The 27,500-nt window shown below is 49.6% G+C and overlaps 1 protein-coding gene across 2 annotated transcripts in view; it reads left to right on the forward strand.

Moving 5' to 3' along the window:
• Positions 1–27,500, forward strand: part of LOC142988565 (voltage-dependent N-type calcium channel subunit alpha-1B-like) — a 42,343-nt gene that overhangs the window by 4,312 nt on the left and 10,531 nt on the right. The window contains exons 5-32 of one of the 2 annotated variants that reach the window (XM_076137762.1): positions 482–703; positions 951–1,063; positions 1,161–1,273; positions 1,364–1,495; positions 4,001–4,073; positions 4,479–4,596; positions 4,723–4,790; positions 4,896–5,002; positions 5,799–5,861; positions 8,130–8,888; positions 9,008–9,213; positions 9,329–9,467; positions 9,945–10,074; positions 11,119–11,178; positions 11,371–11,477; positions 15,746–15,842; positions 16,915–17,075; positions 17,347–17,484; positions 18,288–18,489; positions 18,797–18,961; positions 19,059–19,169; positions 20,678–20,761; positions 21,743–21,859; positions 22,954–23,019; positions 23,172–23,263; positions 23,373–23,523; positions 23,602–23,729; positions 24,266–24,362. In XM_076137762.1, coding sequence (XP_075993877.1) covers positions 482–703; positions 951–1,063; positions 1,161–1,273; positions 1,364–1,495; positions 4,001–4,073; positions 4,479–4,596; positions 4,723–4,790; positions 4,896–5,002; positions 5,799–5,861; positions 8,130–8,888; positions 9,008–9,213; positions 9,329–9,467; positions 9,945–10,074; positions 11,119–11,178; positions 11,371–11,477; positions 15,746–15,842; positions 16,915–17,075; positions 17,347–17,484; positions 18,288–18,489; positions 18,797–18,961; positions 19,059–19,169; positions 20,678–20,761; positions 21,743–21,859; positions 22,954–23,019; positions 23,172–23,263; positions 23,373–23,523; positions 23,602–23,729; positions 24,266–24,362 — 4,019 coding nt within the window. Of the gene's footprint in view, positions 1–481; positions 704–950; positions 1,064–1,160; positions 1,274–1,363; positions 1,496–4,000; positions 4,074–4,478; positions 4,597–4,722; positions 4,791–4,895; positions 5,003–5,798; positions 5,862–8,129; positions 8,889–9,007; positions 9,214–9,328; positions 9,468–9,944; positions 10,075–11,118; positions 11,179–11,370; positions 11,478–15,745; positions 15,843–16,914; positions 17,076–17,346; positions 17,485–18,287; positions 18,490–18,796; positions 18,962–19,058; positions 19,170–20,677; positions 20,762–21,742; positions 21,860–22,953; positions 23,020–23,171; positions 23,264–23,372; positions 23,524–23,601; positions 23,730–24,265; positions 24,363–24,955; positions 25,053–27,500 lie in introns of both variants that reach the window. The other variant, XM_076137763.1, reaches the window with a different exon arrangement.

A 27,500-nucleotide genomic window follows, 5' to 3' on the forward strand; every position in this document is an offset into this window, starting at 1 on the left:
TTCAGCCGGGACACGCGGCGACGCTGCTGCACCGCACAGAACCAGAACAGCGTCTTCACTAAGCAGCTGCAGGGCCGGGGAGCCGGACCGGGCTCTCCATCCTGGGGCAGCCGATCAGAGCCAGAGGGTCTCGATCCAAGTTATGAGTCGTTCATAGGGGTTGCCATGGAAATGTAATCTTGTAGATGTAGTAAATAATGTTTTTAGAGTGATTGTGGTCACATTGATCAATCTCCCATCACACACACCACGGTGATGTAATGGTGAGTGGGTGGAGCCTACAGAACAATGACATAAGCATTTTGTTATTGTATATAAAAAATGAAACAGATTAACTAATTATGATATATCCTGTATCTATAATCTATATAATCTATATAATCTATATAATCTATATAATCTATATAATAACCACAGAGCAGTGACCTGACACACACACACACACACTCATCCTGCTGCTCGCCTCTCGTTGGTCCCACAGCGCCCCCTGGCTCACCCTTTGGTCGGGCCAGTGTGAAGAGCAGTGGGAAGATGGACAGCTCCACCTACTTCAGGAGGAAGGAGAAGAGGATCCGCTTCTTCATCCGCCGCATGGTGAAGGCTCAGAGCTTCTACTGGATCGTCCTGTGCCTGGTGGGACTCAACACGCTGTGTGTGGCCATCGTGCACTACGACCAGCCGGAGTGGCTCACCAGGGCCCTGTGTGAGCGCACACACACACACACACACACACACACACACACACAGCCAGGTTGTGGGAAGAAACCTCTTATCTCCAATTTATAACTCCTGTGTGTCTCCTGTGTGTCTCTCTCTGTGTCTCTCTGTCTCTCTGTGTGTCTCCTGTGTGTCTCTCTCTGTGTCTCTCTGTCTCTCTGTGTGTCTCTCTGTCTCTCTCTCTCTCTGTGTGTCTCTCTCTGTGTCTCTCCTGTCTCTCTCTCTGGGTCCAGACACGGCTGAGTTTGTGTTCCTGGGTCTGTTCCTGACTGAGATGACTCTGAAGATGTACGGCCTGGGAGCCAGGAACTACTTCCACTCCTCCTTCAACTGCTTTGACTTCGGGGTAGGAGAACAAAGAGGCTCTGCTGTTTGTTTGGTTCCGTCTCCAGTCGTCCTCCTGGGTCCCAGTCTGATCATTTTGGTGTTGAACTCTCCTGCAGGTGATCGTTGGAAGCATCTGTGAGGTGATCTGGGACATGATCAAACCAGGAGCCTCCTTTGGTATCAGCGTGCTGAGAGCTCTGAGACTGCTGAGGATATTCAAGGTCACCAAGTGAGTCCTCATCACACACACACACACACACACACACACACACACACACACACACACACACACATTAACCCTTCTTCCTCTTCCTCTCAGGTACTGGAACTCACTGAGGAACCTCGTCGTGTCTCTGCTCAATTCCATGAAGTCCATCATCAGCTTGCTCTTCCTCCTCTTCCTCTTCATCGTCGTCTTTGCTCTGCTGGGCATGCAGCTCTTTGGAGGACAGTGAGTGGCTGTGTTCTTCTTCTTCTTCTTCTTCTGTTAGATCGTATCCCACCGTCCCAGACAAGCACATGCAGCTCACACACACACACTTTGCTCTGGTTATGCGTGTGAATGGGTGGCCCTCCCTGTGAGTGTGTGTGTGTGTGTGACAGATGTGCAGACGCAGCAGGTTGCCGCAGTAACAGCAGCAGCCTTTGATGTGGCTCTCAGCAGGAGCTCCATGTCTTCTAATGACAGGGACACCTCATGAATCTGAGCTGGAGGCCTTTGATGACCTGCAGCCACACACACAAACACACACACACACACACACACACACACACACACACACACACACACACACACACACACACATTTACCTGTACTATCCCGTACTATTCTGTAATTAGTTTCCTAAATGTGTCTGATTGCTCATTAATCATCTGAATCTAAAGCTTTTCTAATCGGTGCCTGCAGCTGTGTGTGTGTGTGTGTGTGTGTGTTGTGACAGCTAACACACACTCACATGTGAGACCACGCCATCACATGAACTCACTTCTCCTCCACAAAACACTCTCGCACACATTTGGACGTGTTTGAAGCGGCGAGGCTGTTGCCATGGCGCCAAGGCCTTAAATCGCCCGGCGCCTTCATTAGCGCGGCGTCGGCCTCTGGTGACGCTGGGGAAGTGTGAGTTGAGTCTGACATCCACACACACGTACGGGAGGTCTCAACATGCAGATCAGGCTCAGTGCAATTTCAATTCCTGTACGGTGGAGCTGGAAGTATAAATATTGCGTAACTGTAGCCTCACAAAGTTTTGTTGTTTCCTGTCTTGAAGCTCTTCCAAGAAGCTGAAATGCACCAACATCAATGAAAATAAGAACATTGAACCCTTTTGGACTTGTTTAATGACTAACAGGATTTGGCGCCTGGCCTTCAGATTAACTGATGCGTACAGCAGAGAAACCGTATGGTTGGCTGTATTTGTAGGCTGGGAGTCGATGCTCTCGCGCTGCAAACAGCCGGCGTAATCTGAGAGCTGAGAGATAAACGGCTCGCTGCTGAGGCCTGCAGAGAGGAGGAGGAAGATAAACCTTGAGATTAACTGTGGCAGGAAAGTGATCCGCAGGTTCGGATCATCAGAGGCGACGCTTCATGTTTCTGGCTGCGTTGACGAGTTGAAGTCGTATTACGGTGATGAGGCGTTCAAGGCTCAAATACAGGAGGAACACGTCTGTGCTCTTTTCTACACGCGTGACGTTGGACCACACTTCTTCTCCTCATGAAGCAACATGATAAACAGCTTTAGGATGTGGACTCTGAGCCCTTTGTCCTTAAGTTTCTCCTCTTTTCTCCGTTTTCTAAAGAAAACCCAAAATGGCTTAAGAGCTTTTTTCCAATCCGGCCAGATGTCTTAAATAAACATAAACTGTCAACAAGACTTCTTACTGCGAAGTTTCACAGGATTCATCCAATCTTTACCATCGACACACAGGTTGAACATTTATCAGCATTTCTGCCCGTTTGCCCAATAACAGATGATTAGTATCCATGGTGACATGCTAATCCAGCAGCTCTGCTGGGTTCCAGGTCCTGACTTGTGCTGGTCTCTGGTCAGGGTGTGTTGGTTGCAGTCTTGTCTCCTCTCTTCCTCCTCTTTATCTCTCCTCTCCTTCCCTCACCTCCATACTGGAGGATTAGTGAGCCCGGTGCAGGGAGGAGTGTGTTTACTCTGATAATAGGGATTGAGAGCACGCTGCTCGCTTCCTCACACTTTCTACAGGCGACTCCATTAAATCCATCCTCGACGCCGCGTCATGTGAGGCCACACACACACACACACACACACACACACACACACACACTGATACTAGCAGCTCACAGCCTCGTCAGCCTCTAACCCAGCAGATAATAGCAGAGGCGGCTGCGTGGCTTTACATTGTGTAGGGTGAAGGCGGCTCCCCGCTCCGATCACACGTGGAGGCAGCAGCTGCACAATACGATAAAAAGAGAAACCTGCTGAGCGTCAGGACGAGCTAATGCAGCCGCCGTGCGTCACGCTGCATGCTGGGACGGGAGGGAAGAGAGGAACACAGAGAGAGAGGAAACAGTGTAGAAGCAGGAGGTCACAGAGACAACGTGACCTCACCTGGACTGCAGCTGCACACACACACACACACACACACACATCATGCTGCCTGAGTATGAACGTGGACCTCCTCTGAGCTAAGTCTGATTCAGTCAGACTGTAGCCTCACAGCTTGGTCTGACTGACATCAGATCAGAGAGAGAGAGGATCTACAACGTAGGAAGGAGAAAGCATTTGCAATTAGTTGCCGTGGTAACAAAGTTCTCTCCTCCTCGTGACATCAATACTCAGCTTGTTTGTGTTTTATGTGTTCCTGAACCAGAAGTTGTGTAATGTGCAGTACGAAGAAGAGGAAGAGGAAGATGAGGAAGTGGCAGCTCAGATGTCCAGACCTAACTTCTTCTTCTTCTGTCTCATCTGGTTTCTTCTCTCAGGTTTAACTTTGAACAGGAAACACCAACAACAAACTTTGACACCTTCCCCGCTGCCATCCTCACAGTGTTCCAGGTACACACACACACACACACACACACACACACACACACACACACACACACACACACACACACACACACACACACACACACATCGATAACAATGAGTAAATGGTGTCGGCGTGAAAGAGGAAAACTCTTCCTCTGTGCTTTTAATTAGAGGGAGTGATTGGTTTAAGTCCCCTAATGAACGAGCTGATAATCCCTCCATTAGTCTGTGAAGCCTCTTCATCTGACATGCTGACCTGCTCCTCCTCCTGCTCCTGCTCCTGCTCCTCCTCCTACTTCCCCTCCTGCTCCTCCTTCTCCTCTTGTTCTTCCTTCTGCTCCTCCTCCTCCTCCTTCTTCTCCTCCTTCTCCTCCTCTTGCGTCTCCTCCTCCTGCTCCTACTCCTCCTCCTCCTCCTCCACCTCCTCAGATTCTGACCGGTGAAGACTGGAACGCAGTGATGTACCACGGGATCGAGTCTCAGGGAGGCGTCCGCCGTGGAATGTTCTCCTCCGTCTACTTCATCGTCCTCACACTCTTTGGAAACTGTATCCTGTTTGCCTCTCACTCCTCAGTGTCCTCAGTGAGGCTCAGTGAGGCTCAGCAGGCCTCAGCCTCCCCTCACACAGGTGCATGTTAGCTCATCAGAGTGTTTTCCTGACCCCCGTGCTCAGACACCCTCCTGAACGTCTTCTTGGCCATCGCTGTGGATAATCTGGCAAACGCACAGGAGCTGACCAAGGTGAGTCCTCATCTGAGCTGATGTGGAGATCAGAGCAGTCACAGAGCAGCCGTGCAGGCTCTGGTGGAGGTCTGCTCTCTCTGAAGGCTTTCTCCCTGCTCGCAGGATGAAGAGGAGCAGGAGGAAGCGGCCAATAAGAAGCTGGCCCTGCAGAAGGCTCTGGAGGTGAAGGAGGTCAGCCCCATGTCGGCTGCCAACATCTCCATCACCGCGTAAGTTCACCAGCACCTCCCTCTCAGGCCTCCTCCTCTCCTGTGACTCTTCCTCTTCTTCTCTCTGCATATTTGACTGTGTGGTGTCACGATGAGAGCGCCCCCCTGCTGTCGCCTCCTTTACTACAGCACAGAGTGTCTGCATAATAACGTAACGTAGAAATCTACAGTTAGTTTGATCTCTATCAGTTCTAGAGTAATTCCGGATTCCTGATAATCAGTTGAAGTTTTTGGACAGTATTAGTAATTGTTTGAACACTTTATATCTCAGCCAGGTCACGACCCACAGAGACCCACAGGTTGAGACACCTCTCACTCCAGAACATGGAGAACCTTTGTGTCCACTCGTCTCTGTCTTTGTCTCTTAGTCCAGTTGGACTCCGTGTTGTCCGATGTTTCCAAACTCTTCATTCATCCGACAGCCGTCATCCTCAAATCACAATCTCTCCTTAACGATAGAGGAGGAGGAGGAGCTGTGTTGCCTCTGTGTTCTGCTCTGTGCTGTGTGATGTTACAGGTTGTGTCTCAGGGTTTCATTACAAAACAATAGGATGAAATTATGACGTAAAAGCTTAAAAGTTGAAGTTTGTTTGTTTCTGTTCCTTTGCAATGAAACCTCTGAAGTCTGTACGTTGTGTCCATTCTCTGCTTGTGTTGCCGTGGCGTTAGCGTTGTCACTGGAGTTAGACGAGTCCTTTATTGGACCGCAGCGGAGGACAGTGGGACAGACGCTGACCCAGCTGTCCTCCTCTCATCTGTGTCTCATCTTTCCTTTGTTTTTGTTCTGCATGTACAGTTTTGTAAAGCAAAATCGAGATGCAATCTCTCGCAGGTCGTCCATCAGCAGCATACAGTCACCGTGAGTTATCACTCTGTTACTATGGTTTCCTACTCTCCTCTCCTCCTCTCCTCCTCTCCTCTCCTCTCCTCTCCTCTCCTCTCCTCTCCTTTGATTTACCTCTTGATTCCTTGTCTCTTGTCTTGATTCCTTGTTACCTCTTTTAATTTCTTGCCTCCTCTCTTGAGTCCTTGTTTCCACTCTTGATTCCTTGTTTCCTCCCTCATCTCCTTTCCTCTCCTCTCCTGACTCCTTGTCTCCTCTCCTCTGGCCCTGGCCTGTCATCCTCTCTGCATTGTGCGTCATGTGAAGTGAGGTTGTGTTTGTGCCTTGATGGAGTCAGACGTCACATGACGCCTCGCGGGGCCACAAACCGTAAACAACACATCCCTCAAAGACGTCTCCGTCCGCTGGGGTCAGATCAGAGCTTAGCTGAGCCCTAAACTCCTCATTGAACCATAGAATCTGTGAAAACCTCTCCTGGTAGAAGAACATCCTGGTTGTTTCTGCTTGTTTGAAGGAAGTAAGAGCGTTTATGGCGCCGTTATCAGCAGAAATGACTTTAAAATGTGCAGAATGAACGACATCATCCCTCATGAGGCTCTGATGTGCGTCCCCATGTGAGCAGCAGCCCGTCGTCCCTCTGGCCTCCGCCGCTCTGTTGTGTACGTTGTTGCCGCCCTGGAGTCGTTTATCTTCGGCTGCGTCCTCCGATGGGAATCATTTGTATATAAATGTTTAATTTCCCTCTCAGTGTTGCGTCACCACAGCCGTTTGGTGTCTCCAGTCTGTTTGTTATCTGAGACCCCAGGGCGTCGCTTTAAGAGACGACATGAGCCGGGGCCAGAACCAGAACCTACAGAACCCAGGGACCAAACCTCACAGTGCTGCGCTCGGCTCTCCGCTCGGCTCCGTCCATTAACCCTCACACGCTCGCTTCTTTAACATCTCACCTCTCAGACATAACGCATCGCCGCAGTGTGTGTGTGTGTGTGTGTGTGTGTGTGTGTGTGTGTGTGTGTGTCTGAGTGCTGGTGTTGAAAAAAGAGATTTGGGGAATAAAGTCATAATAATTAAAGAAAAAGACAGAAAAGTTGTAATATTTTGAAATAGTTCAATAAATTACACAAATAAATATACATGTAAATATTTTTAAGAATATTAATGTTTCAAGATTTTTTATAATTGCATTTCAATAATATATGAGTTTAATTAACTAAAATAAAAACAATTAACATTAAAACTTCGATCTGGTCATATTTAGACGTTCCTCTCCACATATTGTGACTTCATCCTCAGCAGCTCTGATACTCACACAGAAACAATCCATCCATCCACTTAGAGTTCAACCAGAACATCTCTCACTCACCTCTCTGCCTGTCTGTGGCTCATGTACCTGTCTGTCTCCTGTCTACTGCTGTCTGTCTCCTGTCTACTGCTGTCTGTCTCCTGTCTACTGCTGTCTGTCTCTCCTACCTGTCTGTGTCTTGTGTCTTGTAGGAGTTATGCTCTCTTCTCTCCTCGACGAATCTTGAGGTACAGCTGAAAAGATGGAGCAAATGTTAAAGGAGCATTCCGCTGTTTCTCTCTCCATCACACACACATGACTCTTCAGCATGTTTGACCTATAGGGGGCGCTGTGCTTTATTTGGAGGTCTCCAAACTGGAACCCCCAAATAAAGGCTGTGCGTCCTTGGAAGTGGCCAGTTGCACTTGGTGGCTTTATGCGTTTTTGGGTCACATCCCCTCACCGCCTCCAGCTGGGCCCGCTCACCTCCACATCTGCACCGGCCTCCATTACTCCATCCTACTGCTACACTCAGCTCCAGGCCCAAACTAACTCACCTGTCTGTCTGTCAGCTGTAGACCCTGAGCGTCTGCAGGTCTGTGAATGCTGAATGAGCTCTAACAGTGTAGATGTAGAGGAGGGTTACACTCAGGCATGGTAAGTCAGAACGTTACCATGGTGAACATCTGCACCCAAGCATCCATGAAACCATCTTCTGTTTGTTAGAGCACAGGAAGTAAACATAAAGAAATGAGACCAATCAATCCATTTTTTGACTTTACAGAGGATTTCTGCTGACAGGAGGTCTTTACTTATTTTTAAGAAAAGATTTGATCAGCGTAGCATTGAGCTGTGATGAACAGAAGATGTTGTTGCTATGGATGAGACCATGGAGGGTGAATGTTGATCTGAAGAGGGAGGATTGAGACTCTGCAAAGTCTTTTGTTCTGCATCAAAGTGATTTCTCTTCTTCTCCATCTTGGCTGGATTCCTGTGTGCAGTAAGGAGCAGCGGGGCTCAGCCAAGTGCATGTCAGTGTGGGAGCAGAGGACCAACCAGCTGAGGAGACACAACATCAGGGCCAGCAGCGAGGCTTTGTTCAACGAGCTGGACCCTGAGGAACGCCTCCGCCTCACCTCCGCCCTCCACCTGCACCCCGACATGAAGACGCACCACGACAGGCCGCTGGTGGTGGAGGGCAGGAACGGAGACAAGCCCAGGACGCCTGAGGGAGGGAGGGAGGACGCTGGGGAGCCCCAGCTGGACGGGCTGGGAGACGCCGGCCACGCCCACTCCAGGAAACATCACCGCCACCGCGAGAGGAACGGAGACGGCAGGGATGCGGGAGACAACCGGGGAGGCAGACACCACTCCCATCACAGCCGCAGCAGGGACGTCTCCAGCGGGTCTGGAACCAAAGAGACCAGAGGGGAGAGGAGCCACAGCCGGGACGGAGCACCGGGTCACAGGCATCACCACCACCAGGCCGGCTCACCTGAGGAGGAGCAAGGAGGAGGAGGAGAGGAACGGGAGCACCGCCATCACCACTCCCACCGCACCAGCAAGGAAGGGAACGGGACGCTGGCCAACGGGGCCCGAGGGGAGCACAGGAGGAACGGGCAGAGGGAGGGGGGAGGAGGAGGGGGAGGAGGGGACAGCAATGGAGAGAGGAAGAGTCGCTGCTCCCGCATGGCCCGAGCTCAGTCCACAATGGACGGAGACGACTGTAGACTAAACAAGAACGGAGTCAAACATCACAAGTAAGATCAGCAGCACATTCAGATCAGGACCCTGACAGCAGTGTGTGTGTGTGTGTGTGTGTGTGTGTATGTGTATGTGTGTGTGTGTGTAATGACCCGGTCCATGTTTCCATCTGCAGGGACAAGCAGGCGGACGGCGAGGACGACGGTTTCTCCTGCAGCCCGGTGACGTCGCTGCACCGCAACCTGAGCTTTGGCGAGAAGCAAGAAGACGCCGACAACCAGAGGAACTCCACCAGAGCCGGCCAGGCCCGACTCAGCAGCAACGCCATCCACATCCCCGTCACCATCACCGCCCCGCCCGGGGAAACAACCATCATACCCAGTGAGTGCAGGGCGTGGGGTCAAACCTCCTCCTGCCTTCATTCACAACATCTCAATGCTGATTTATGAGTTTCTGCTTCTTCTGCAGTAATGAATGTGTTTACTTTCCACACTAGTGAACAACATAGACTGTGACAACTTCCCACTCACTGAGGAGAAGAAGGATCTGGAGGAGGAGGAGGAGGAGGAGGCGGCTAACGGGCCGAAGCCCATTCTACCGTACAGCTCCATGTTTATCTTTGGACAAACCAACCCGTAAGTCACAGGCTGAGGAGTGAAGCAGGGCTGAATCAGGCTCAGCAGGAAGTTCATTAAACCCTCAAACATGACCACATGAACACGTATGACACATGTAAGGACGAGACATAATGCTGGGGCCGGAGGACTGAGGAAGAGTATTTATATTTACATCACAGACATGAAGCAGACGTGTTGGCTCAGAATCTGCATTTCATCTCAGAGACGCAGTTTAGCATTTCTTTGATAAATAAACTTGTTTCTTCATCTGAGAACGAGAGAGAAGCAGCGTCTGACCTTTGTGGTTGAGCACAATTCACACTTGGCATCAGGGACCGAGGCTCTGGTCCTCTTCTCTCTGTTTGCTTTACAGACTGCAGTGTTTCTCATTCACACGTTGCTCTGTAGCTGCTGTGTGTGTGTGTTCATTCTGACCTGTCTGCTCTGTGTGTCCTCTGTGTGTGTGTGTGTGTGTGTGTGTGTGTGCTGGTCCAGCGTGAGGCGGCTGTGTCACTACGTGGTTAACCTGCGTTACTTTGAGATGTGCATCCTGATGGTCATCACCATGAGCAGCATCGCCCTGGCAGCAGAGGATCCTGTGCAGGCCAACGCGCCGCGGAACAACGTGAGTCACACTGACAGCCAGACTCCATCAGTAAACATCCGGGATGACGCAGCAGAAACACACACACACACACACACACACACACAGATCTCATGATTGAGTTTCCAGTCTGGACTTCTCTCTAAACACACTGTGACAGTTTGCAGCACAATGCAAAGAAGCACAAATGACAAAGAACAAAGGGCCTGAGCCTGACGAGCTGAGTCTGATTGGGCCTCCTGGGAGGTTTGAAGGAAGCGAAGGTGCTAACATGCTAACATGTTCCTTTAGTTTCTCTGGCTCTCTGTAGCATCACTCAGACTCACTCACTGTACATGAAAGTGTTTTTATACTTTAGGTTTTTAGTATTTAGTACTCTAATAATAATAATAATAATAAATATCTGTTGACTCTTCATTTGCCCTCGTCTCATATTGATACTGATTCTGACTTCATGACTTCGAGGAACAATTAAAGGTCCAAACACAAAGACTGACTGAAGAAATGGTTGGCAGGGAAACCAATGAATCTAGAGCTCAGCCTGCTGTGAGCTCAGAGAGGAGGCAGACTGCTGCTCTGCCTCCTCTCTGAGCTCAGACCGCTGCTCTGCCTCTGGAGAGACGGGCTTCAACGATGCTCTAGGTTCATCTCAGTCAAATGTTTCTTTCAGATTCACACATGGGGAGTCAGCTCAGGTCACACACACACACACACACACACACACACACACGGGTGTAATTTGACTTTATGCATTTTGACAGACAAGCATGACTAATTATTATTGCAGTCAGGGGGTTCAGAGGGAATCTGAGGTAACGTCGGGAGCCGGGATGATGTTTACTCACGTGGATGTGTGTGTGTGTGTGTGTGTGCGTGTGTGTGTGGGCTCATGAAACGTGTGTTTGTGTGAAGAGGAGTGACAGCGGTGCAGAGAGACAGGGCAGAGGAAGAAGGTGTCACACGCCGGCACACAGAGTCTAAACCGTCTCAAAGTGCAGACGTCTGTCCTCAGATCTGTTGACATCTGATCTGATGCTCTTCCTCCCACGCTCTGTGTTTCCTCAGGTCCTTAAGTATCTGGATTACGTCTTCACCGGAGTCTTCACCTTTGAGATGGTGATTAAGGTGAGGCAGCTGTCAAAACCTTGAGATCTGCACCCAGAATGTAAACAGGAAGCTCCGGATGATGTCTAAGATGCCAGCGTACAGCAGGCTAGCTAGGACAGGGGGCGGGGCTTGTGGGTGGGCCGGTGAGCTAATTACACCAAGCTATTACATCCAAACATACCTCATACATGCCTGTTCTTGTGACTCCAGATGATCGACCTGGGTCTGCTCCTCCACCCCGGCGCTTACTTCCGTGACCTGTGGAACATTCTGGACTTCATCGTGGTCAGTGGAGCCCTGGTGGCCTTCGCCTGCTCGTAAGTCTAAACATGCCTGAATGAGTGAATCTTAGTCTCAGCGGTGATTTGATGGTTTGGTGACAGAGTGACAGGTTTGTCTGTATCAGCTGCCACCAAACCTGGATCCTGTAAGTTCAGGTTCCGGTCTGGAGTCCCACCTGGAGCCCTAACCGTAACCCTGAGCCTTCTGATGTGTGAACTTTGAGTTGTCTATTCGTACTTTATATTCCCGAGCTTCCCCGACTCACCAAAAGGAATATTTGCATCCGGAACAACCCTCTGTGGTTGAAACTCAGCGTATTTCTGCTGTGAACCGTGCAGCTTGAGTCTAAACAAAGAGACTTATTAAACCCTTGGCTCTCTGGGCTCCCATGGTGATCAAATATTCCCTTTCTCAGCTCTGGTGATCTTTCTGCATTCCCCTCTATTGCACCTCAAAGACTTGATTCTCTCCCAGACTGCACCTGTGTTTCTCCTGCTTCCTGTCACTCTGTCACTCAGCAGCCTGATGCTTCTGTGTGTTTTATCTGTGTCTGACTCTCTGTCTCTGTCTGCTCTCTCTCTCTCTCTCTCTCTCTCTCACTCCTTCTCCTTCCGTCTTCCTCTTCTGGCTTGGATTGCTTTCAGGAGCCTGATGGGGTAAAGCTCGCTCTCTATGCCTCTTTGTCCGTTTACTGCCTGTCTTTCTGTCTGTTTGTGTCTCAGATGTTGACTTTATCAGCGTCTGCAGCCTGAATATGTCACACTTTATTTTCTATCATCGCCGCTGAAGCCACAACCAGAAACCCTGGCATTTACTGAGCTCCAATGACTGACTCCTGTTTACCTGATGCATTTTGTGTTTTGCTGAGTCAGAGCTGTAGTTTGCTGAAACATCAATATTTTTCCGAGAATCTTTGATTGATTTTCACGTTCAGAATCTCTATTCCTCTATTTCACCTCTGAGTCTGTTTCTCTTTGATGTCGTCTCCTTTAAAGCTAAATATCTCTGTCTCTTATCACAGCCTGCTTCAAATGTTCATTTTGCTTCTTTTACTTCTATTCTGCTCTGTTTCTGTGACGCACCTCTTTGTGTTTCTGTACTGTGTGTGTGTGTGTGTGTCTGTGTGTGTGTTTGTGTGTTTATCATCGCTTTTTCTCATCAGATCGCAACAAAGTGTGGCCAGGTGGGAACTGACCCTCTACTTCACCTCTACACCTCTACCTCTACACCTCTACACCTCTACCTCTACACCTCTACACCTCTACACCCCTATACCTCTACTTCACCTCTACACCTCTACACCTCTACACCTCTACACCTCTACACCCCTATACCTCTACTTCACCTCTACACCTCTACCTCTACACCTCTACACCTCTACCACTATACCTCTACACCTCTGCACCTCTACCTCTACACCTCTACCTCTACACATCTACACCTCTACACCTCTCCCCCCTCTGCTCTGTAGCTCCCCTCTCCCTTTGGTCCCCATTATGTAACAGAGAGCCCTCCTCTTATTAACCTCTGCAGCCCTGACTTCCCTCCCTTCCCTTCTCCTGTCCCAGTATGGGGACCTCAGGACGATAAGACAGTACTGGTGCTCCACCTCATAGCTTTCAGAAGACATAAAGCTGGAACTCTGAATCAGTTAAAAACAATAGAAACATCTTCACATTTAAACTTCAGCAGCAGTGAGACACAAGACTGGAGCGGATCCAATGAATTCATCCAGACCTCCACTTTATTTAGGCTCAATATTCTCTGGAGGTCTTTTGGCAGATTGTCTCTGATTTTTAGCATTTTTGTATTTCCTAGTATTTTTTTAAAAAAGCTCTCAGATAAAAGTGCGTCCTTGCATTGTGACGCACGCGGCTGATTGGATGTCAGATCTCCTGGCTTCAAACAGGAAATGGTCCTCGCTCTCTGGCGGGCAGCTGAGACGAGCGCGTGGTGGTGACTGAGGATGACCTCGCAATTCCTGACTGCTGAGTGTATAAAGCAATTCATGCTGATCTACGCTGCTTTGATGTGAAAACATGACCTTGTGCCCGCACACACACACACACACACACACACACACACACACACTACATCTCTCTTGTCCACGGTGCTTCTGAAAGCGATGAGGAGACTGTTCTTGCCATCTGAATGTGTCGAGGTCCTGGAATAATGAGGACTGGCTTCCACATCGCAAATTGCAAGTGATCAGTGCATGAGGCTGCATGCCATTTAGTTTGTCACTGAGTGAAGAGAAGCCTTCATTGTATGGAACCTATGTGAGCTCAATCAGGCAGCACTTCACTCTTCAGATCAGGGGTCTGGAACACATCCTTCTGTAACCTGGTACTCCAACATGTTCTTTGTAACCTGGGATGTTGATCTTCAGCCAATCAGTCCAACAATCAACATTTGAAGCATGTTAGCATTTTGCTTCATTGTAGGTTTGTTGTGAATATGGTATGGTGTAGTTACATTCTACAGTATACTCCAGTATACTGTAAAAGCATACTGTACTGTATTGAAAGTATGATGTCATACTTTCAAGTTCCTCTGTCCTGGCCGCAGACATCTGGGAGGCCCCACCTCTTTGTCAGAATATGGGTCTGGCTGAGCACAGGTACTCCCCATGGCTCCTGCCTGGGCCCTCTGCTATACTAACTGAAAATATCCGACTGCTCCACTAAGACCTCCTCCCGTCACATCACACAATATGCAGATGACACAGTAATTAAATATTCATAGGATTCCTTCATATCTAGCATGTAGGTGAGGGTTCTGTTGTGTTCTTCTGCATACAACAGCCCGCCCTCTCGTCATAATATGGGTGGGGGAAACATCTCGTACCAGCCTAGGCTCGGTCTGTAGATACAGTCAGTTGTGGGCGGTGTTCCCCCTGTCACTGCACCCCTTGTGTACCCTCCTCCTCTTGGTAAGGACGCAGTGAAGGGCAGTCCCACCATTTTGTACAGTAAGAAGCAGCGAGGCCTCCAGGGGCCCCCCAGTAAGATTTTAGATGATCCGGGGTTCTCGCATGCTTGTACCTGTTTCCAAACCCTTCACACATACACACACTATGGCTGTTTACACACAAAATACACACCCAAACACAATGCTTCCCACTTTGGAAATTATTTTTTTACAGTCTCAGTTTTTCAATGAACAATAAATCCAGCAACACTGTAAAAGCTCACATCTGCTCATTGTGAGTGTATAAACAGGCAAATTGTGTGTATGTGTGACTGATTAATTAAAATCCCTCTGCTCGTGTCCTTGGCCAATGTCACTAAGTGAATGAATGACAGTACTGCAGTGTATTATTAGCATAAGAGCTTGTTCATAAAGACACACGCACACAGAGAGAGAGAGAGAGAGAGGGAGAGAGAGAGAGTGACATGCCATGACTGACAGCAGAGGGTCCCTGAAAAGAAGCTGCCTCCTGGCTTGGGGGCTGATTCTTTGTGTATTCACGCCACATATTGTTAGACTGTAGTATGTTACTCTACAGAAATAGAACCTTAGCTTCATGTGATTCTGTGTTGTTAGCCTCCTGGTGATGATGTTAAGGTTTCACATACAGAAGAAGTACTCACATCTAAAGCATCCCACAGTGGAGGAACACATTATTACCTGTAAATGTTTCATGGCTTTGGATCGGTTCATAAGATAAAGTAATGAAAGAAGGAAAAGAAATGAAGAGGAAGTAAGAAGGAAAATGAAAAGGTGGAAAAAAGTGTGATTATTATGTAGGGAAGCCTTCAGTTTAGTGCTTCAGTGCCTGAATAGAATAACATGATAAACTCCCATGCATGTACTCTGCTAACAGAATATGTATTGATCCAAGGGCTGGCCCCCCTGAGTGCTAAAGTATTCAACCAGTTCATACAGGCATGTGTTGACGTGTTGAAAAACACTAACACCTGTGTGTGTGTGTGTGTGTGTGTGTGTGTGTGTGTGTGTGTGTAATGCTACGTAACAGTGCGTCAGTTAGCACAATAGGCTCACCCTGAAATAAGCATCGTCTCAAAAATACAGACCCACAGCTCTGTCATGTGTCAGGACAAAGACACTAGATATGTCTTCTGTGTGACATTAACCAATATTTTCCTACGTCTTGGCCTAGAATTGAGTACCAACCAGTTGTGTAACGGTAGGGGCCAGCCCTGACTCAAACACATACATATATACCTGATCTGCTCTCATCTACTCATTATGGGATGCGTTCAAATACCATTATTCTTTGTGTGTATAGACACAATGAAGCCGTACTTGTCCAGTCTAACTGTACTTTCCATCTACACAGAGGGACAAAAGGCAAAGATATCAACACCATCAAGTCCCTGAGAGTCCTCCGAGTCCTGCGGCCCCTGAAGACCATTAAACGTCTGCCCAAACTCAAGGTAGGATAATCCAGTGTGTCCGCCCCAAAACCCAGAGCGGCCCGAGCTGCAGTCTGAGGCAGAATAATCAGGATGGATGTGCAGAGAGCAGGAATTAGAGATCTTGTTTGAAGCGGCTGTGCCTATTAGCGTTGGCAGAGATATTTGCGTAGCTGAAAGACCCTGAAAGCCAAACTATGAAACATGCCATGAAATGTCTCTGCCTATTCTGTTTGTTATGTGCTGTTCCGAACAAACATGGTGTTAGATGTAGAACTTCCCCACTAATGAGGTCTTAGATGCAGTTTGAGGTGGCATTAGTAAGTATTGAATGTAATGTAGAGATCCCTGCAGACGCCCTGAAGCAGCTCATGCAGAGATAATCTGGAATGGAGAAACCAGATCACGACTCGTCCACACTGACTGAGGAGAACTCACAGCAAATCCAAACTCCAATGTCCTGATTCAGTGCTTCCACTGCATTCATATCAGTATATTACCGGTGAACTCATCACATCAGCGGCTCTGAATGGCGTCCGTCTTAATAAAAGCTTGCTCACTTAGATATAAACTGTGGATGAGAGAGATGCAGATGGCGACGCGGCGTGTTGCTTGTTCCCGTGCCTTTATGACAGATTCCCTATGGTGGGCCAAGGCGAGGGATGTGTGGGCATCTGATCAGCCCAAAGTAATGGATCTGACAAAGACTGACGCAAGATGATTGAGATGGATGAAGGCTGGCAGATGCATTTTGGGTAAAAGGGCTCTTCAGGCTGGCGGAGGATGAGAGAGACGCAGGCTTTGTCCCTTTGTCCTCATTCAAGCATCAATGTTCAGATTTTCAAAAACTGTTTTATAGCCTGCAGGTCCATTGGATCTCCCTCTCTTTATGCTCTAACATACTGTACGTTCACAGAGGGGCTGTTTGTTCTCGCCCATGTACAGATCTGTTTGCTCCCATGATGTTTGGGAATGAGATCTTTTGGACACTGGCATGCACAAAACATCTTCAAGCTCCATTTCCTACTCCAGTCCAATCTGTCTTATTGATCTAAGTGTGTGTGTGTGTGTGTGTGTGTGTGAATATTTCCAGGCCGTCTTCGACTGTGTGGTGAACTCCCTGAAGAACGTTCTCAACATCCTCATCGTCTACATGCTCTTCATGTTCATATTCGCCGTCATTGCCGTTCAGCTGTTTAAGGGGAAGTTCTTCTACTGCACCGACGAGTCCAAGGGTCTGGAGAAGGACTGCAGGTACACCTTCACACACTGCACCTATATCAGTGACATACACAGATATCAAGTGTGTTTGAAGGTGCAGATTCTTTCAGTCATTAGATCTTCATCTCATGGTTTTTCCTCAGTCAGATGTAGCTGCTTAAATGCTTGATTATGTCTCTCCAATGCCCAAACTCTCCACTGCTCTGAACTTTCACACGTATTTTCATCTTGAATGAATCGTCTTCCACCTGCTTCTCTTCTCCGTTCCCTTTGTGTCTTTGTTCTCGTCTCGCTCCTCTATCAGGGGTCAGTTCCTCGACTATGACAAGGACGACGTGGCCGCTCAACCCAGAGAGTGGAAGAAGTACGAGTTCCACTACGACAATGTCCTCTGGGCTTTCCTCACACTCTTCACCGTCTCCACTGGAGAGGGCTGGCCAATGTAAGTCACGTCAATCACTTCTGTCTGTGACGTCGTTGTTTCTATCACGGCCTCAGAGAAAGATCTCAGTCTGAGGTTAAAGGTGAAACACACTTTATTCAAGGTTTATTTATATCAAAGCATGACACCATTTACATGTATGTAAGGTCTAAATACATGTTTCATATTATAATATCCCTATCCAGTGTTCTACATGGAGTGGCTACAGAAAGGCAGTAAAAGTTTGTTGTCCTAATCTTCTGTGTGGACTGGAGGCTCTCTCTCTCTGCTGGTTCTTTAGCCCACATCTCGTCTTCAGCGTCTTCCAGGCTTAATTACTGTGCAGAGATGCAATCAGAGCTCATTCCGACTCCGGTCGAGCGTTCAGCGCCTGAGCTGAAGGCCCGTGAGCGCTTTGATGAAGCGCTGATGTTTGTCTGCTCATCTCGTTCATGACTCTTACCTGAAGATGACAAATCAATTGTAGAAGTGACAAAGCTCATCGCTCAGGCATCATCTGACATCACAGTGGCCTCAAACGAGCACTGACAGCTCAATGACATCACCATGACAACCGGAGCCACCCAGTAAATGAATCTGCTGTTTAGAGAAGCAGAGTTTACTGTCTGAGGTCTGAATCTGCAGCCTGCATGCTCACAGTGCCAAACTTCAGAAGGAGAGGGGCGATGTGTGTCATAATAGTTACATCATTCATGAGTAATGAAGTTATAGAGGGTAAAGGATGGAGGGAGGAAGGGAGGGAGGGATGTATGGATGGATGGTATTCCTTTAATGTGTCTCTCCTGACTCCACCTGTCCCTCAGGGTCCTGAAGCACTCTGTGGACGCCACCTACGAGGACCAGGGCCCCAGCCCGGGCTTCCGCATGGAGACGTCCATCTTCTACGTGGTCTACTTCGTGGTGTTCCCTTTCTTCTTTGTCAACATCTTTGTGGCTCTGATCATCATCACGTTCCAGGAGCAGGGGGACAAGGCCATGGCGGAGTGCAGCCTGGAGAAGAACGAGGTGGGAGGGACGGACAGAAGAACATTGAGACGAATGTGTTTCTCTGACTAACGTTGTGCTGAAGGCTGCGTGAAAGATGTGTGTGTGGTGGGAGATGTGTGTGTGGTGTGGTGGGCGGAGCACATTCTGATCCCGTTCAAAGCATCACAACATCTTACAGAACTTCCACTTCCCTCACACAGAACAAAGGAAGAATCTGTGGGCTTTGTTTCCTCTGCTGTCACGTCTGCTGTTTCATCTGTCAGGAGCCTGGATTCATGGCCTCAGATGTTCTCCTCACTCTGCCTCTCCTTCTGTCTTCAAACAGAGGGCTTGCATCGACTTTGCCATCAACGCCAAGCCGCTGACACGCTACATGCCCGAGAACAAACAGTCCTTCCAGTACAAGATGTGGAAATTTGTGGTGTCGCCGCCCTTCGAGTACGCCATCATGATCCTGATCGCCCTGAACACGGTGGTGCTGATGATGAAGGTGGGTGATCCCTCCTGCTAACTCTACTCAAGTATCTCTGATTTATGTTGTCCTTATCCTGTGTACTCGGTGTGCTTTGTTGTGTTTTGTCCCTCAGTTCTACGAAGCTCCGGTTCTGTACGAGTCCATGCTGAAGTACTTAAACATCGTCTTCACTGCCCTCTTCACACTCGAGTGCATCCTCAAGATTATCGCCTTCGGCCCGCTGGTGAGCTCTGGGGCCCAAACACACACACACACACACACACACACACACACCCAACACAGTCAATTATTCACTGTGAGCTTGTGATTAAGCTCTCGCTCCATCAAACAGCTCCAAATTTGGTTCTAGGTCACCATAATTAAGCCTCATCCTTATGGAATCCTACGTACGTCCCAAGTTTGACACAGCTGTTTCCTCAAACGTCTCCCGTTCCTCAGCAAGACAATCTACCACACATCTATCTGAGCTGGAATGGAGAGTGAAGATAACTCATCTATGGAGGAAGATTAAAGCCATAATCCTGAGTTTCTTGCCTCACTGCTGACCTCTAGAGGCAGTAGGGTGTGACATCAGCAGGTTGGCGAACAAAAACCCCAGAATTCCACACAAAACGACCAACGCAAACAAACAGTGAGCGTTCTCTCCTGTAGCTGCTGACCTTTGAACCGAGAGAGTGTGAGCAGCGTCTAAAGAGCAGCTTGTGTTTATCGGCGTGATGGTGGATTGTGTTCTTGGCGTAGACGTGCAGCATGTAGGATGTTTGGCCGGCGTCCAGAGCAAACACGAGCAGCAGAAGTAGGCTCTGTGCCACATTAGAGCTGCGACGCAGGGATGCAAAGTGGCGTTTAGGAGGTGGCAGAGTGGAGAAGGAGGGGATGAACGGATGGGAAGAATAAATCTCCCCCCGCCGCCGTGGGGCCGTCTGGCCGGCAGCGAGGCGTTTCATCCCGCCGCTGTTCCATTTACCAGGCCCATTTATTAAATGGCTTCTTTCACACACCACTTACTTCCACCTGTTCAGCTGGTGAGCTCACATCTGTTGGCAGAAACACACGGCTCCTCACTCTGAGGCTCGGGGGGCCGACAGCTGCCTCTGGCCTCAGGGTCCCGGTGATGGACGGTCTGAGGGGGCCAGGCCTAAAGGCTGGGGTTAGTGTGTGTAGATTTGTGAGGCCAAAGCAGGTCTACAATGACTGGGTGTGTGTCGCTGTGTGTGGGTCTCACAACATAACAGGAAGGTAAAGCTGAGACCCTTAAAGGAAGAACACTTCAATCTAAAGGGACTCACACCCTTTACTGTCCAAACTGACAACCAAGAAGAACCATGTCTCCCCCTGGTGGAGGGTAATCCCAGTCCTGACCCAAAACCTTTTCTGACTCTGAATTGATGAAAGACTGATGATGATGATGATGATGATGATGATGATGATGATGATGATGGATGGATGAAGGGAGTGGATGGGTTTCATGGAATAGTATGAGTACAGCAGCAGGACACGTGTCACCATACCATGCGCTGTACTGAACATGTACACCTCTGTTGCTTAGCAACAGAGCTGTAATCATTGCCGTTCTACGGGTTTTCCACTCATGTTATAAGGCGAACAAACAGCCTTGTGCATGTGGCAGCCAGTGGTTGGTTTCTATAGGTTTTTGGTTCCATTCCCAGCTGTAATCTCTCCTCACCCTCTCTCTCCCTCTCTCTCTCTCCCCCTCCCTCTCTCATCCAGAGTTACCTGAAAGCAGCCTGGAATGTGTTTGACTTTGTGACGGTGCTGGGCAGCATCACAGACATCTTGGTCACAGAGGTTAAGGTGAGTGCTGCAGTGACCAGGCTCTCCATCCGTGCCTGTACGCCCGCACTGTTCTCCCCCTAGAAACGTTGTGTAGAAGTCTTCAGAACATGTTCCCCTTGTTTAACTTTCTCTCTAAAGTGAAGTTGTTTACCTTTTGGAACAGTTGTGTAGCTGCCTCCCGCTCACACACAGATGTCGTGTTGCTTCATTCTGACTCTGAGGCGTCGGTGTCGCCGCGCTGTTGTAGCTTCCTGCGTCCGCCTGTGTGACTTTCTCTCTGTGCGGTTGTGATCGTGAGCCTTCATTCTTCCTCTCTGTCTCTGTCTCTGTCTCTTCCTCTGCCTCTCTCTCTCTCTCTCTCTCTCTCTCTCTCTCCCTCTCTCTCTCTCCCTCTCTCGCTCGCTCGCTCGCTGTCTCCGTCCTGTGCTGTGTCTTTTGCTGGCGCCTGCTCCTTCGCTCTGCCCCTTCTGTCACATCTGACACCTCCAGACGGTAAGTGGCTTTTCTTGTCGCCCGCTGATTTCGTCAACTCCCCCGTCAGCCTGTCTCCTTCTCTCCCACAGCTCGGCTTTAGAGGATGAACTCGCTGTTAGATCGTCTGAGCGCTGACACACATTCTTCTCCTCTTTAGTTTTAGTTCTTATAAATCCTTTGCTGAGACACAAGGAGACATTTTGGCTCCTGAACCCAGAACCCTCTGAGCCGAAGCTTCAGTGATTCTCAAACCACTCAATGATCTTTAACTATAAATCCTGAAGGCATAACAGGGGTCAAAGGGCGTTCATGCACCAGCTCCACTCCCTGTCACTGTGCGTCTTCAGGACTGAGTGGTTCCATCCCTCTCTTTAGTATGACATCATCACCTTTAACCCTACAGAGCTGTTATCTTCTCAGGTTCAGAGTAGTGAGGCGTGTCTCAGCTCTTTGTTAACAGACTTCACGATGAACAGAAGTCACTGAGCTGCTGTGAGGTCATGTGTGGTTCTTCTTCTACTGCAGGATAAAATGATCAACCTGAGCTTCCTGAGGTTGTTCAGAGCAGCGCGACTCATCAAGCTGCTGCGTCAGGGATACACCATCCGCATCCTCCTCTGGACCTTCGTACAGTCCTTCAAGGTGACCACACACCCTGAACACACATGCCCTGAACACACACACCCTGACCACACACACCCTGAACACACACGCCCTGACCACACACCCTGAACACACACCCTGACTCCAGACCTCAGATAGTGAAAGTACTTGTGCGTGTACTTGTGTAGCAGTGTGTAGCAGTGTGTTGCTGTGTTGCTGTGCAGTCTGAAGCCACTGGGAGGCGTTGAGTTAAAGACAGAGCATTAAGGCTCAGCCGGGGGGTTTAGAGCCGTGTGATTGTGAGTCCTGAGAGCTTTAAGCCCAATGAGAGTGGACAGCAGCTGCAGTGTTAAAAGGTGGAGGTTGGTCTCCTGCTCACAGGGATGTAAACACACGACTGAACCAATCGACCCGACAGGTCAAGATGACCGCTACCACTGTTAAACAAGGCTGTACACTCTGACCAGGGTGTGTGTGTGTGTGTGTGTGTGTGTGTGTGTGTGTGTGTGTGTGTGGCTGAAGAGAGAGAGATGAAATAGGAGGATAAGCGTGGCTGTGTGCTGTGTGACAGTTATATAAGTTAGACTGCAGGGTTAGAAGAAGACAAAAGGACTTAAATACTTTACAGATATAGCAAAAGAGGAGGAAACGTCCCGCATGTTGTTTTACCTGAGTAACAGTAAACACACTCGGGCTGGGACGTTCCCTCAGTACCTGGAGTCTCAAGGACTCAGTGCTCCTCTCTCTCACACGTTCAATTATTCAGTCTAACAATAAGGAACATCCTCAGACCTGGACGTGGGTCAGCTGGAAGGAAGGGAGGGAGGGAGGAGGGAGGGAGGGAGGAAGGAAGGAAGGAAGGAAGGAAGGAAGGAAGGAAGGAAGGAAGGAAGGTAAGGAGGGAGGGAGGGAGTGAGGGAGGGAGGGAGGAAGGAAGGTAGAAAGTCAGATGAAACCCCAGGAAGATGAAAGGAAAGGGAGACACAAGAATAGAGAGAGAGAGATCAGATCAATGTAAAATCTGAATATGCAAAACAAAAACAACTTTCCACGGTGTGAATACTGTGATGACTTACCTTCCACCTCTGTGTGTGTGTGTGTGTGTGTGTGTGTGTGTGTGTGTTTGGCTCCAGGCCCTGCCGTACGTCTGCCTGCTCATCGCCATGCTGTTCTTCATCTACGCCATCATCGGCATGCAGGTGAGTCACGACATTATCAACGGGAATCTGTCTGTCTCTCTGTCTCTCTGTCTGTCCTTACCAATGCAGGCAGCGTCAGTGAAGGTTCAAGGTTAACATTACCTCTTCCTGCTCCTTTCCTCCTCTTCCTCCTCCTCCTCTTCCTCCTCCAGGTGTTTGGGAACATAGAGCTGAGTGAGGAGAGCGCCATCAATCACCACAACAACTTCCAGACCTTCTTCCAGGCTCTGACGCTTCTGTTCAGGTGAACATGTTTCTGTTTCCTTCACATAATCCAACAACGTCACAGGAGCAGTGTTTGAGCGTGTGTGTGTGTGTGTGTGTGTGTGTGTGTGTGTGTGTGTGTGTCTCAGGAGTGCGACGGGCGAGGCGTGGCACGAGATCATGCTGGCGTGTCTGAGTAATCGTCCCTGCGATCGCCTCTCAGGGACGGTGGGGAAGGAGTGTGGCAGCGACTTTGCCTACTTCTACTTCGTCTCCTTCATCTTCCTCTGCTCCTTCCTGGTCAGTGTGTGAGTCCACGTTATAGCAAACAAACAGAATGACATCATAGCTCTCACCTGTTCCATCGTGTCTCTCCAGATGTTGAACCTGTTCGTGGCCGTCATCATGGATAACTTTGAGTACCTGACCAGGGACGCCTCCATCCTGGGCCCTCATCACCTGGACGAGTTCATCAGAGTCTGGGCGGAGTACGACCCCGCGGCCTGGTAGGTTGCCCCGGCGACGCCCAGGCAGAGTCAAGCCGTCAGTTTATACTTCAATAAAGAAGAAGAGAGTGAGAATGTGAAGGAGAGTTCCAGCAGGACGACTCTGCCGCTTTAAACTGGAGAAATCCGGTCTTAGCGGCGGCGGCTGAGTGGCGTTAAGCCCGGGCGCCAAGCGTGGAGCGTAGCGGTGACGAGCCCCCTGTCGGCCTGATTCGGCCCGGCTCCCCGCTGAGCAGAGCGGCTTTAAAGCTTCACCGTCACCGCTGTGCCGAGAGAAAGTCTTCAGTCAGGCGTCCGTGCAGCCGTCTTAGTCGTTACATGTGAAGCTAATTAAGGAGAAACCACAGATATGAACCTGTCATGGCCTCACAGGAAGCAGGAAGCTCTGACGCCATAGCAGCTTCTGTCCCTGAGGCGCTGAGGTGTGAATGGGCGCCATGGTGACGTCACTCTGTGCCTGTCTGCCTGTGTGTTTGTCCAGCGTGCTGAGGGGGAGGAGCTTTGTTCTAACCTGTGCCGTGTCTTCTCTGTTTCAGCGGGAGGATTTGCTATCAGGATATGTACAAATTGTTGCGTTTTATCTCTCCGCCCCTCGGCCTGGGGAAGAAGTGTCCCAATAGGGTGGCGTACAAGGTTTGCACCCCCACACAGGCCTTCTTCTGGAAGCCACTGTGCTGGTTCTGCTCCCACACCGGGCCCACACACACACACACACACACACACACACACACACACACACCCCTCTACTAACCGGCCGGCAGGTAACCAGGGCGAGCAGGGAAGCCACGCCCCCAGTCAGACTCTAAAGGAACCAAAGCCCTGCAGCAAAGTGAAGCAGCAGCAGGTTGAAGTGCTCTTGAGCATTGGGGGCGTGGCTTCCTGGCGGGTTCCTACCGGCGCCCCGTGGCATGATGGGAAACAGAGGAAACCCCACGCATTTGTTTCCTTGGATTCCTCCATTCTGTATCTGTTCACAGGGAATCCTTCCTCCTCCTCCTCCTCCTCCTCCTCCTCCTCCTCTGGGATTCATTCCATTTCTCTGCAGACTCCAGTCCAGGATGGCGTCCAGCCCACATATATACTTCATATATGTAACATACATGTTATTAACACTCATGTCTGTTTTAACCCCTCCCTCCCTCCCTCCCTCCCTCCCTCCCTCCCTCCCTCCTCCTCCTCATCTTCATCCCTCCATCCGTGGCCCCTCCCCGTCTCCTCCTGGGCAGCGGCCGCATTCCATATCGTGACATGTACGAGATGCTGCGGGACATGTCCCCCCCTCTGGGGCTGGGGAAGAAATGTCCTCCTAGAGTCGCCTACAAGGTAGACCTGCCTTCCTACTCTTCCTCCCTCCTTTCTCCCTGCTGCCTCCTCTTCCTCCCTCCTTCCTCCCTTTTTCCCTTCTCTTCCTCCCTCCTTCCTCCCTTCTTCCTCCTCTTTCTCCCTCCTTCCCCCCTCCTCCTCTTCTTCCTCTTCCTCCCTCCCTCCCCCCTCTCCTCCTCCTCCTCCTCTTCCTCCCTGCTGGCCTCCTCTTCCACCTGTGTCCCCTCATCAGGCTTCTGTCCGTCTGTCAGGCTGTCTCATCGTCGGTCCTCCTCTTTGTTTGTCTGTCTCTTGTTCTGCTCTACGTGTGTTAGTGCCCCCTGTTGCAGCTCTGTTGCTGCTCTGTTGTGTCTGGGCTCTAAGGGGCCCAGGGGAGGAAGGAGCTTCATAAAGAATCATCCCAGCTGCTGTGTGTAGAAAGTGAAACTCATCGCTGACTGAGTTTCTAATGAAGTGAGACGCAGACACACAGCCCGTGTTCAGCCGTTCAGCCAGGCACACACACACGCTCTCACACACACACACACACACACACACACACACACACACACCCTGCCTCTCTGACGTGTGTCGGATCTCCAAATAGAACTCCTGCCTATGTCAGCCGACGGACCTGAAGAGAAACACAGAGCAGCAAATTTCTTCTTCAGTTTGTTCTGTAGCCGTCGCTCCTCGTTAACCTCCGTCCCTAACGAGCCCCCCCCCCCCCTCCCCCAGACTGTCCTGAGGCCCCCGTGCTCCCTGTGCCCCCCTGAGCCCCCCTCTGCCTCCCAGCCCTCCTTTAACACTCTGCACTGGGTTTTAGTCCCAACTGCAGCGTTACTCATCCTGTAACTTCCTTTTGTGTGTGTGTGTGTGTGTGTGTGTGTGTGTGTGTGTGTGTGTGTGTGTGTGTTCGTGTCATCGTCTGCCAGTTCTGAATCCCCCAAACATTCTGTGTGAAACTCGGAGCATCAAGTAAACAAATCAGTCTCAGCGTTGTGGAGACATTTATATATTTATATATTTATATATTTATATATTTATATATTTATATATATTCAGCGTTTGTGAGCAGAAGCAGCAGCGTTTGGAGACTTTGGGACATAAAGAGGAAGATTGATTGATTAAGAGTCTGATCCATGAAGAGCAAACGCCAAATATCTGAAGAAAGAAACAAAGAAGGCTCTGCTAGCACGTTAGCTTAATGTGACATCTGCGTCCGTGAGCCGGTTGACTGACAGGCTGACAGAGCGACGCCTCACTTTCAGGTCAAATTTATTGGATTTGGTTCTCGGCGTAGTTGTGTGATGAATATAAACCAGGAGCAGGGAGATCGAGCGGCTTTGAAGGCGGCTCGTTAAAACACACACACACACACACACACACACACACACACACACACACACACACACAGAGGGTTGTGTATGCTCAAAGCGTCACGTACGCCCTCCTCTCTGTCCTCGCTCGCCCTTTCACCTGCTCCTGCTCCTCTCTCTCTCTCTGTACGCTCTCTCTCAGATCTTCATCCCTCTACTGTTTGTGTTTGCTCTGTGCTCTCTGTCCTGAACCTCCACTTCCTGCCCCGCCCCCCCCCTCTTTATGAACCCTTGATTACTAATTCAAGCATGTGTGTGTGTGTGTGTGCGTGTGTGTGTGTGTGATCATCATCTCCTGGTGTTCCTGACCCAAAGTGAGGCTTGATGCTGAGCTCCAGACCTTTAGATGTTCCTCCAGTGACCTCTCTTCATCTCAGGCCTCTTTTACGACCCCATCATGAGTAATGGAGCCTCTTAGGAGCCTGACTGACTGCTCTGGGTTCATTTACATCTCACGTAGAGCAGCCGGTGTCAGGCTGGAGCTCCTCTGTGAGGCAGACAGAGCTTCCACATCATCACATCTGTCAAACATAGAGGGAGAAAGCAGCTCAGGAGTAATCAACGCCTCCACATTCATCACTTCTGCTCAGGAACAAGACAACTTGACTCAGAGCGAACAGCATAATGGGACTCGACCCCATCACATTCAAACCAATATCATTCAGATGATTAGAGCAGAGTGGAGCCATGACGATCTGTAGTCCATAGCAACCGTGGTAATCTGCTCCCTGTGATCAGATTAAAGCTAAAGATAACACACACACACACACACACACACACAGAGCATAATCATCTGCATACATACAAATTGGCTCCATATTAAATCAGCGTGCATCAATCAAACAATTACTGGTTTCTATTTTAACCAGATCCAGAGCCGAAGCTTTGACGTCTGGTGACAGTTTGAAATGTCCAGCGAGTCGTTAAGGCGCCGGCTGATTGGAGGAGAATGAGCAGGTTGTCAACTCACAGCATGTTTGTGCTGAGCTTCCAGTGGATTTGAGATAGTCTCATAGCAACAGCAGCAGCTGTAAACGCCACTTTGCACACACACGCACACACACACACACGCGCCCACACACACACACAC

Source organism: Genypterus blacodes, unplaced genomic scaffold (genome assembly GCF_046128005.1).
Source record: "Genypterus blacodes isolate CSIRO-AG114 ecotype Tasmania unplaced genomic scaffold, CSIRO-AGI_Gbla_v1 ptg000335l_1, whole genome shotgun sequence".
Lineage (NCBI taxonomy): Eukaryota > Metazoa > Chordata > Actinopteri > Ophidiiformes > Ophidiidae > Genypterus > Genypterus blacodes.